Raw genomic sequence first — 11,450 nt, 5'->3', positions numbered from 1 at the left:
ATGGGGCCGGGGCGCGGGGCGGCGGGCAGGGGTCCGGTGCGGGCGCTGTGGCTGCTCTGCGCCGTGGCCGCGCTCTGCCAGCTGGGCAGCGGCAGCGTCCTCCGCCGCCGGCTCCACGCCGCCGGTTTCCTGCAGCGGCGGCTGAGCGGCGGCGAGCGGCGGGACGTGCAGCGGGAGATCCTGGCCGTGCTGGGGCTGCCGGGCCGGCCGCGGCCGCGGAACCCCCCCTCTGCCCGCGGCCCCGCCGCCGCCGCGCCGCTCTTCATGCTCGACCTGTACCACGCCGTGGCCGGCGAGGAGGAGGCGGAGGGCGAGGAGGAGGAGGCGGCGGTGTCGCGGCCGGTGCTCACCGGGCTCAGCACCCAGAGCCCCCCGCCCGGCAGCGTCGTCAGCCGCGCCGACACCGTCGTCAGCCTCGTCAACGTGGGTGAGCGGCTCCGGGAGCACCGCGGGGAGCCGGGAGGGACCGCGGAGTGCGGGCGGGATCCAAGCCGCTTTGCTGGGACCGGGGCGCACCGGAGGGACCGGAGCCTGCGGAGGCACCGGGATGCTCGGGGAGGAGCGGGGCGCACGGACGGAGCCGGTGGGGGGACTGGGGCAGATCAGAGAGCGCGGACAAGGACCGGAGCCTGCGGGGGGACCTGAGGGACCGGCCGGGACCCCGGGTGGAGGCACCGGAAAGTACAGGGAGGTGCCGGGAGCAGCGCACAGCGGGACGGGGCGCACGGGGCGGCGGCGGCACCGTCGGGGCTGAGCATGGCACGGAGCTCTCCAGCCCGGGCTGAGCCGAGCCCGACCCAGACCCCTCGGAGCAAACCTCGGCCTCCGGCTGCAGGAGGGCACCGGGGCTGGCGAACCGACGGCTCCGAGCATCCCCCGGTGCGGCGGTGCCTCCCCCGGGCATCCCCGGTCAGGAAGGGGGCTTTTGCGAGGAGCTGAGCTTAATAACGGGCTGTGAGGGGCGCGGTGGGCGCGGGGTGCACCCCGCTGGGGTGCTGGGAGAGGGCACCGCGGTCCCTGGCCCCATTTCGGTGGGCTCACATGAACCGGTTGCAGGCACGTAGGCAGGACAGCAACAGCATGAACTCGGTTACCCTCGGTGGGACATTGAATCAGGGCTCAAAGTAAAATCCTTAAGGATGCTGATTATTGCTGGAATCTCATCCAGCTGGATACTGGGCAACGTCAGGCTCCAGAGACCCTCCAATTTCCCACCAGCATCAACAGGGATGTGAGCACTGGCACAAGAGGCGTCCCCTCATAAGGGTAGGCACCGGGGTGACCCAACCCCAGTAGGATGCTCAGGCCAGGCATTTGGGTACAGATCCTTTCCCTGCCTCTGTTCTCTTCTTTAAGGGGTGTTTGGGTGCCCCTGACCAGGCCAAAGCACGATGAGGCTTCTGGGGAGCGTCTGTGCAAAGGCTGAGGGACACGAAGCAGGGCAGGGGATGTCAGTAAGCGCCCACGGCCGGTGTCCCGGGCTCAAGGATGCCTCCCTGGAGCAAGGTTGGATTTGGCTGCTGCACCGTGGTGTGCCAAAGGGCTTGCATGGGGAAAGTGCCTCCCCCAGCACCCCCGAGGACCACACAGGTCCCCTTTGCTCCTCAACAACTCTCGAGGCCCCACAGGCAGTGCTCTGAGCATGGGGAGAAACCCGCCCGGAGATTCCTGGAGCTCAGCATTCCAGGGAAGCTGAGATCGTGGGGGGCAGATACCAGGGCATCAAATCCCAGCTGCCCTCAGCCTCAGAACAACACAGAAACACCAGGTTAGGTGACAGCCAGGGGGGGATGCTGGGGGAGATGCTGGGGAGCAGTGGTCCTGGCACAGGGGTGCTGGTGCCGCTCCCTTTCCTGGTGCTCCTGGAGCAGCCGGGAGAGTTGGGGAACACAATTCCAGCCTTCAATTTGAATGGCTTTGATTTCTGTGGTTTTGTCAGTCCCTTCATGTTAATTAAATTAATGTCTGTGGGAGAAGGCTAGCTCTCATTTGCATGCATAATTTGCTGCACAATTACCCTGATGGGTCATGCAAATGGGGTAAGTCGCTGCACCATTGGGCACTTGGACCTCTTTGCTCCCAGCTACCCCGCACAGGGCTGTGTGAGCCGGGCCGGAGCGCGGCTCCCAACGGCACACCTTGTTCCTGGGAAGGGGAGATGACAAACCTCCCCGGCGCACAAACAGGTCCCGGTTGGGGCGGGCAGAGCTCCCTGACTGCCTGCTGGGGGCATTCCGGGTGACAGGCACCTTCGGTTGGGTTTGGTGATGGTGGAGCATAGAATCCCCCAGCCTGGTTTGGGTTGGGAGGGACCTTAAAGCTCATCCAGCTCCAACCCTTGCCACGGGCAGGGACCCCTTCCACTGGAGCAGCTTGCTCCAAGCCCCTGTGTCCAACCTGGCCTTGAGCACTGCCAGGGATGGGGCAGCCACAACAGCCTGGCCCATCCTTCTTGGTGCAAAGATAAAACCCTTCCAAGCCTGACCCGTGCTATTCCTGGGTGCTGACTGGAGGGTGGGTTGTGTTTTTAGGCCTGGGATAAGGATGGGCTTTTTGGTTCCTCCTTGGCTGAGCCACCAGCCGTGAGTCACGATTCCATGCAGGGTGTAATCATGGAGCAGGGGGTTGTAATGGGAAGGCGAGGAGGTGGCTCACAGCATGCCCGAGTCCCCCATCAGCACCACGACACACACGTCCCCTCCTTCCCTACCTTGCCCTTGGTGGCTGTTTGTAGGGCTGGGGGATGGCAACGGGGGCTCAAGCTGCCCCACGGCCCCATGCAGCTGGGCCCCGTGTCCTGCAGCTCCTGCTCTTCATCCCAGGAGGATGGAGGAAGTGCTCAGGATAACTCCTGAATCTCTCCCTGCTTTGGAAAGCTTATTTTTTCCTGCTTGCAAGCAAAGGATAGCATCTTCCTTGCATCTCCTTTTAAACCTATTTTAGGACCCAGAGCACTTGATGTGGTTGAATATCCTGGCATTTCCTTTTAATTTAGTGTCTGAAATGATCATGGGGACCACTGGGAGCAGCCAGGACCAGTAATTACGACTGATGCGCAGTTTATAGCAACAGAGCAAGTTCACAATGAAAAAGTGCAGCTCAAAATAACCTGGGGAGCAGGATGAAGGGCAGGCGGCCCCATCACCCATCACCCCACCTCTGGGAAGAGATCAGGAGTGGGCTGGGATGCACCAGAGCCAGAGCTGGGTATCCCTTGCCATGGTCCCATGGCCATCTATATATGCCTCTCTTCTATTTCCTTACCGATGGTGGCGTGGTGGGAGCCCGCAGCAGAGGCGTTGGCATTCAGCTCCGGGGAAAGACTCAGCAGCTCTTAGGGGCGAGATGGGAAATGCCACAGGAGGGGGCAAGGAGAGCGAAGAGCTTGGGCTGGGTGTTTTTAGTGCGTCTCATCCGCAATCCGGATCATCCGCCCACAGCTAATTGAGGGTTGCGGAGCCGCTGAGTCAACCACCGCCAATCGATGGCCACTGCCCAGGCAGGACCGGCTCCGGGCTGGGGAAGGGGGGGCCCTTTCCCGCACACCCCAGCACCGCTGAGCACCCACTTTTCCGCCTGGGCAAAGGGTGCTGGGTGCGTTGGGGATGCGCTGCCGCGCTGCAGGGCTGTGGTTGTGTGGATGCTTATGGTCCGGCCAGAAAACACGGTGATGTGAAACCGCCTCCAACCTGCTGGTCATCACCGAGGGGCGGCTGGTGGCTGGTGGCTGTTTGTTGTTTGCAGTTTGATGTTTGCTGTCTGTCCGTGCCCATCACCCTCATCTGCTGCACTAACCCCGTATCAGTGCACGAGAAGATATTTCCCCCTGGGTCCTGCGCTACCAAGGGGGCTCTGCTCCACAAAAGGGCAGAGGAAGCAGGGATCCTCTGAGTCTTACCCCAGATTCTAGGCAGCTTGCTGCTCAGGCCAGCTCATTTGGTTCATCAAGGCGCACAGATAACTGCGGTCTCCTTTAGTATTTCCCTTTTCTGGCCAGGTACTGCCTGGGTGTCCCTGAGCTTCCCACCCCTCAAGCTCCCCCATCAATGCCTTTGTCCCCGGATGCCTCCATCACATAGATGGGAATATTTCATATTGGTTTGTGTTGGGAGGGACCTTAAAGCTCACCCAGCTCCAACCCCTGCCACGGGCAGGGACCCCTTCCACTGGAGCAGCTTGCTCCAAGCCCCTGTGTCCAACCTGGCCTTGAGCACTGCCAGGGATGGGGCAGCCACAGCTTCTCAGGACATAACCAAGAACTTTGCTTCTTCAGCAAAGGTTTTCACTGCTCCCCGGTGTCAAAGCCCTCCCTGTTTCTGTGTTTCTGGGTCCCTATGACCTTGGCCACAATTCCTCCCTGCCCTTCCCTGGATGAAAGGCTCACCAGCAGCATTGCTTTGCTGAAGGTGAGTTGCAGTGATTTCCTCTGGTTGAGTCTTGTTTGATGCCAGGGCTCAATGGGGTGACCCAAGAAATACGCAAGGGGACCGCACTCTGTACCCGGCTGTCCCTTGGGTGCCCTGCTGCGGGTTAACAGTGAGGAAATGGAGGTGATGCCGCTGGTTGTGTTTTGGTGGGATCCAAGGGTTTTGCAAGGGCCACGAGGCACCAGCAGGTTCAGGAGCATCTTTAATGGCCCAGGAGCTTTAAAGCACCAGTGATGGGTTGGTGGAAGAGATGGGAAAGCAGGAAAGAGCCCAAGGGGCTGCAGCAGGGCCGGGGGACTGATGTGACCCCCCCCCAGGGGTGCATGGGCTGGAGCTGGCTCCCCAGCATCCTCCTGCCCGCGGCCGGAGCCTCCCGCAGCAGGAAGCGCTCTCCACATCCTCCCAGGCTTTTTTTATCCATGACTTGTGGTGAGGTTGGAGCTGGAGGGAACGTGGGGCTTTAAACAGGGAAAAGGGGAAAAAACAAGAAGAAAAGGGGAAAAACAAGTAGAGGGAAAAAAAAAAAAAAAAAGACCCGAGGATGCATAATTAAAATCTCAGCGCTCAGTTTGGGGGGATGCGCTGCTCCCCTGTATAGAAACCAGCAGCTTTGTGGGGTGCTCCATTTGGAATAGTTTCACTGCCTGGAATGGGTTAAAAAAATGCGTTTTAAGCACACCCTTTTCTTTCTTTGAGTCTTTGTTTTAGTTTTCAAAGGAAGCACCTGGGCAGAGCTCTGCTGCTGCTGCTCATCTCGGGAAGAAGCTCTTCCCTGTGAGGGTGCTGAGGCGCTGGCACAGGGTGCCCAGAGAAGCTGTGGCTGCCCCATCCCTGGCAGTGCTCAAGGCCAGGTTGGACACAGGGGCTTGGAGCAAGCTGCTCCAGTGGAAGGGGTCCCTGCCCGTGGCAGGGCTTGGAGCTGGAGGAGCTTTAAGGTCCCTTCAACCCAACCAGGCTGGATTCTACGATATTTTGAGGTTTTGGATGTATTTTTCACCCTTTGGAGACTTGCAAAGGGCTGCAGCCCCTAAAATACAGCACAAGGGGCGGCTTCTCTGTGTTCCCACTATAACCAAGCCTTTCTGCATTTTATTTTATTTTATTTTATTTTATTTTATTTTATTTTATTTTATTTTATTATTTATTTTATTTATTTTATTTAATTTCATTTTTTTATTTTATTTTATTTCATTTCATTTCATATCACTTCATTTTTTGTTTAATTTCATTTATGATTTGATTTCTACTTTTTATTGTTTTATTTCGTTTCATTCGTTAATACAAAAGGATAGGGCTGGGAGGCTGGCGGGTTTACAGCAAAACACAGTTGGGGGGGTGTGCAGAAGGAGGGAGGGGTTGCATCAAGATGGATGGAACTGGGTGATCCTTAAAGTCCCTTCCAACCCAACCTATGATGAATAAAACCCTTAGGAGAGGAGCTCTGGCAGCAGCAGGCAGTGGGTGAGGAGCCTGGGGCCAGCAGGGTTTGTCCCCATGGGGTTTGGTGGGGATGCTGCAGGCTCTGACCGGGGTGGCCGGTGGCACACGGAGCTCCCATCCTGACCCCTTGGCTCCGCAGTGGAGCAGGACCGGGACATCTTCTCCCCGAAGCCGTACTGGAAGGAGTTCAGGTTTGACCTGACCCAGGTGCCCACGGGTGAGTCGGTGACAGCCGCCGAGTTCCGCATCTACAAGGCACGAGGAGTCACCCGCCACGGCAACAGCACCCTGCACGTCAGCGTGTACGAGATCGCGGCCGAGCACTCCAACAGGTGATGGGATGGTGGGGACGGGAGTGCGAATGGAGGTGGGGATGGGATGGGGGTGGGAATGAAGAGGATGGGAATGGAGATGAGGATGGGGGTTGAGATGAGAATGGGAATGTGGATAGGAGTGAAGAGAATGAGAATGGGGATGAAAACAGTGTAGACGAGGATGGGAATGGAGATGAGGATGGGGATTGAGATGAGAATGGAAATGAGAATAGGAATGAAGAGGATGAGAAGGGGGATGAAGAGGATGGGGATGAGGATGGGAATGGAGATGAGGATGGGGATTCAGATGAGAATGGGAATGCAGAAAGGGATGAAGAGGGTGAGTATAGGGATGAAGAGGATGAGAATGGGGATGGAGAGGATGGGGATGAGGATGGGAATGGAGATGAGGATGGGGATTGAGATGAGAATGGGAATGTGGATAAGAATGAAGAGGACGAGAATGGGGATGAAGAGGATGTAGGTAAGGATGGGAATGGAGATGAGGACTGGGATGAGGATGGGAACGGGAGTGAAGCTGATGGGCACGAGAATGGAAATGGAGATGAGAATGGGAAAGGGAATAAGAATAAAGATGGTGAGGAAGGAAATGCAGACGGGGCCTTGCCGCAGCCCCAGCTCCTCTCCTTCCCATCACCATACAAGCAGCACAGAAGCTGCTCCGCTCCCACACTTTCCCAGCAGGCAACGCCACATCCCGGTTTTGCAGCCGGGGCTGGGAAGATGCTTTTCCCAGGGAAGGGCCGGGGTGTCACCACCGTGTCGGGCACAGCCGGAGGCGCTGGGAGCTGCCCTCCTGACCTGCTCCACCGGGACCTGTACGGACACGGGCACCGGGAGCCGTTGCCATGAACTCTTGCGGTGCTGGTGCCCTTTGGGTGCTGTTACTCACCTGCCCCTGTTTTCTCCCATTCCCACAGGGAGTCTGACCTGTTCCTGCTGGACGTGCAGGACCTGCACGCTGGGGCCGAGGGCTGGCTGGTGTTTGATGTCACGGCCGCCAGCAACCACTGGTTAGTGGATCAGAAATACAACCTGGGGCTGCGGCTCTACGTGGAGACGGACGATGGTGAGTGTGCTGCCCGCCTACAGCATGGGGGGTACATCCAGGAGCCCTCTCTCCTGCCCTCCTGGTGCCGCTCAGGCCGTGGTGGAGCTCATCTGGATGCAGTTGGAGATTTCCAGATGTGATGGAGAAGCCGGCACCAGGAGCCGGCTGGGTTTGCAGGCAGGGCCTGATGGCAGAGCCTCCCAAAGGCTTCATGCTAATGGGGTTCCTGGTGTGGACTTTAATAACCCCATTAGCACTTAATGAATGTCTTACCTGGAGGCATCCTCCTGTGTGTGCAGGAGGATTAACCCTCTTGTGACCACAGCTTCAAATCTGCTCCAAAGATGCCTTTTGCAGGTGCACAGGCACACAAAGGGCATCTCCTCTCACAGATGGGGAAAATCGCCCATGGGATGTAAATGCCCCATCAATCCCCTTCCCTCCAAGCTTTCCTCCCCAGTGACAAAATCGGTCACTTGGGTCTCACTTGGTTTTAATCCTTGAATTGCTCTATTATGACCACTGCATGGGGAATACGAGGCTGTAACACGCATCATCCCCACCCTGGGCAACGGCAGCAGAACAGGAGGGTCCAGCCTCTTGGGATGCGCAAACCACAGCTCTCTGCTGCATGTTTCCTGCATTCTGTCCTCCTTGGCATCCCTGGCAGTGCTCAAGGCCAGGTTGGACACAGGGGCTTGGAGCAAGCTGCTCCAGTGGAAGGGGTCCCTGCCCCGGGCAGAGGTTGGAGCTGGAGGAGCTTTAAGCTCCCTTCCAACCCAAACCGTGCTGTGGTTCCAAGAGCAAACCCCTGCGTGGTGCTGTCCCCGCAGGGCACAGCGTGGACCCGGGCTCTGCGGGGCTGCTGGGGCGCCGGGGGCCCCGTTCCAAGCAGCCCTTCATGGTGACGTTCTTCCGCGCCAGCCCCGGCCCCGCACGCATCCCACGGGCGGCCAAAGCCCCGAGGCGGCGGCAGCACAAGAAGAGCAACGACCTCCCGCACCCCAACAAGCTGCCGGGGATCTTCGGTAAGAGATTTGTGGGGACAGAAGGGGTTTTCCCTATGGAAAACAGTGCCGTGCCCAAGAGACCTTCTGTTAGCAGCTTGCCCCGTCATAAACCCCAGTTTTGCCCCAGGGGTAGCAGAGCTCTGGTTTTTTAAGGGTTGGGGTTGTTTGCAGTGGGTCTGGGGTTGATGCCTTCGAGGAAATGAGGTTTTGGGGGAGTTTTGGGATACCTGAACATTGGACTTTTTGCATCCCTCCTCTTGGCTTTGAAGCTGCCCTGGGAGGGCATCACGCCAGGAGGGTGTCCCAGCCCCAGGAAGCTGCTCAGGCAGGAGGGGAACAGGAAGCCCCGGCTCTCCCAAAGCCATTTACCTTGGAAAACCCTCAAGGCTAGCTCCATGGTGAGCAGATTTAGCCCTTCCAAGGCTGAGTCCCCCTGCTCCGAATGCTGGAGCATTAAATTGCAGGCCAGTCTGAAGCTCTTTTCCCTTTATGCAACCACGGGGACTCCTCTTTTATTCTTTTGGACTAAGATCATGGGGGCTGTTCTATCGCACCCTTGAGCGGGGTGGCTGCAGGGGAGGGTGGGATGCGGGATGCGGGTACCAGGGGGCTGATGCTGCTTGTCCCCTTCTCCCACAGATGATGTCCATGCTGCGGATGGGCGGCAGGTCTGCCGGCGCCACGAGCTCTATGTCAGCTTCCAGGACCTCGGCTGGCTGGTACTTGTCTATGGGGAGAAGTAAACACCAAACCCCATGCGGCTGCCCATGGCCAGCAGCAGAGCGGGGCAGCCCCATCCAGAAGCTGGGAAAGCAAATGGGAATTGCCACAGCCCCAAACGCCACCAGTGCCCCACGGTTCAACCCTTGCCGCTGGCACAGCCACCTGGGGATGAGCCCATTGGGGTGGTGGTGTAATTGGGGATGGATGAAGGGGCACAGAAAGGGTGAAGGCCATGGCTGAGAACATTGGGGCTGTTCAGCCTGGAGAAGAGGAGCTGCGTGGAGACCTCAGAGCAGCTTCCAGTGTCTGAAAGGGGCTACAAGGATGCTGGGGAGGGACTCTTCATCAGGGACTGTAGGGACAGGACAAGGGGTGATGGGTTCAAACTGGAACAGGGGAAGTTTAGATTGGATCTAAGGAGGAAATTCTTTCCTGTGAGGGTGGTGAGGCACTGGAATGGGTTGCCCAGGGAGGTTGTGAGTGCTCCATCCCTGGCAGTGTTCAAGGCCAGGCTGGACAGAGCCTTGGGTGGGATGGTTTAGTGTGAGGTGTCCCTGCCCATGGCAGGGGGTTGGAACTGGATGATCTTAAGGTCCTTTCCAACCCAAACTGTTCTATGATAACCAGGGTAAACCCTTTGTACGTTGCAGGACTGGGTGATCGCTCCGCAGGGGTACTCAGCCTACTACTGCGAGGGGGAATGCGCCTTCCCCCTGGACTCCTGCATGAACGCCACCAACCATGCCATCCTGCAGTCCCTGGTCAGTGCAAGCCGGGGGGGGGGGGCACAGAGGGAGTGGTTGGAGGCCAATGGGTCCTAATGGAGAGCTGGATTTGGGGCTGGGAGTGGGGTTAGGTTGGAGCGTGCAGTTCAGCTGCAGCTCCCTGTAAAGCATCAGTGGCTGCCCGCACATCTGGATGGGCTGGTGCCTGCTGTGGGCTCACCACAAGGGGCCATAAAGGCAAACATGGAGAGAGCAGCATGAGGGCACACCGGGTCAGCAGCTCTGCCCATTGCCCTCAGCCACAGGGGCCTAACAGGGGGATGCTGCAGTGCTGGTGCTCCTCCACCTCTTGATGTTGTGACTGGCAGGATCCCGCTGGGGGTTAACAGCAGCAGGCAGGGTAAAACCAGGTGGTTTCTGCTGGGGTAACAGCAACGTCCCATTGGAGCAGGCTCTGGGATGAGCCCTGGTGCTCACAGGAGCCCCCAGTTCCTCCCCATCACCAAGGGCATCGTGTCTCCAGCATCCTCCTCAGCAGCCACACGAGGGTTTCATCCGGTCCCCATAGAACACCTCTGCGCTCAGCGCCCAAACCTCGGGCTCAGCAGATTCCAAGCAGGAAGGCTTCAACGCCCCGTTTTTCCCAAACCCACCCCGCATCCCAGCCGGTGCTTTTTAATGTCTGGAATTTCCTGCCCTGTGAGTGCTGGATTTCCCAATGGCAGAGGCCACACCAGCTCCGGGGTAATTACAGGGAGCACCGAGGCCTCGCATGAGACTTTGAAGGCGGGTTTAATCCCCGCACTAATGAAGCTGCCGGGGCTGGGTGCGATGCTGCAGCACGGGGAGGGGGCCCCAGCACCCACCCAGCACCTCTAAACCCAACGCTCTTCCCAAAACAGAGCCGTTTGGGCAGGATGTGACTCACCTGGCACCCGGATCCAGCCCTTCTGGGAAGCGCTGGGGCACAGGAGCGGTGCCAGCCCCAGCCCGTGCTGCAAATAGCAGCGTTGGGCAGGAAAATCCCGGACTTCCGAGCCGGGAGAGCGAAATGAGTCGCACATGGTGGGTAAAGGCAGAGGCCAGCAGCCTGCAGCGGATGCCTGGGATAACGGGTGTCCTGAGCCGGGTCAGAGGGGTGCGATGCGTTCAATGCGGGGCAGCGCTGAGCCCTGATGGAGAATCCCTATTGCAGCAGCCCCCCCCCGAGCACACGGGGAAGCTCTGCATGGCCCTGACTGATTTCTTTTTGGCCATTTATTTATAGGGAGAAAAGAGCCCAGAAATCCCAGGTTCCTGCAGGGGCTGCCTGGCCCTTGCAGTGCCCCGAGCCCTGATCCAACACAAACGGCAGCGAGGGCTGCCCAAGGCTCAGGATAAATATTTTTGCAGGAAGCTGGAAATAATCTCCCCATTCACGCAGGCTTTTCATGCCGTTAAGAACCGGTTCGATGCTTTCCTCCTGCCCGGAGCCGCATCCATCGGCACTGAAGGGCTCCATCCATCCCTTAGGTCCACCTGATGAAGCCGGAGGCCGTGCCCAAGGCTTGCTGTGCCCCCACGAAGCTCAGCGCCACTTCTGTCCTCTACTACGACAGCAACAACAACGTCATCCTCAAGAAGCACCGGAACATGGTGGTGAAGTCGTGCGGCTGCCACTGACGGCCGCGTCCCATCCCCACTGGAGCAACGCGACCCCGGGGAGGTGGGATCCCATGGGCTGCATCCCAGCAACGTCC

The 11,450-nt window shown here is 58.6% G+C and overlaps 1 protein-coding gene across 1 annotated transcript; it reads left to right on the top strand.

Moving 5' to 3' along the window:
* On the top strand, nt 1-11,450 carry LOC136023362 (bone morphogenetic protein 8B-like). Its single transcript, XM_065697763.1, has 7 exons — nt 1-427; nt 6,007-6,199; nt 7,123-7,271; nt 8,087-8,281; nt 8,903-8,982; nt 9,637-9,747; nt 11,224-11,450. Exons 1-7 carry the CDS (start codon nt 1-3, stop codon nt 11,371-11,373), a joined length of 1,305 nt encoding a protein of 434 aa, XP_065553835.1. The 3' UTR covers nt 11,374-11,450.

This window comes from Lathamus discolor, chromosome 18 (genome assembly GCF_037157495.1).
Source record: "Lathamus discolor isolate bLatDis1 chromosome 18, bLatDis1.hap1, whole genome shotgun sequence".
NCBI lineage: Eukaryota > Metazoa > Chordata > Aves > Psittaciformes > Psittacidae > Lathamus > Lathamus discolor.
The sequence above is the reverse complement of the archived record's forward strand: the minus strand, read 5'-3'. Positions and strand labels throughout refer to the sequence as shown.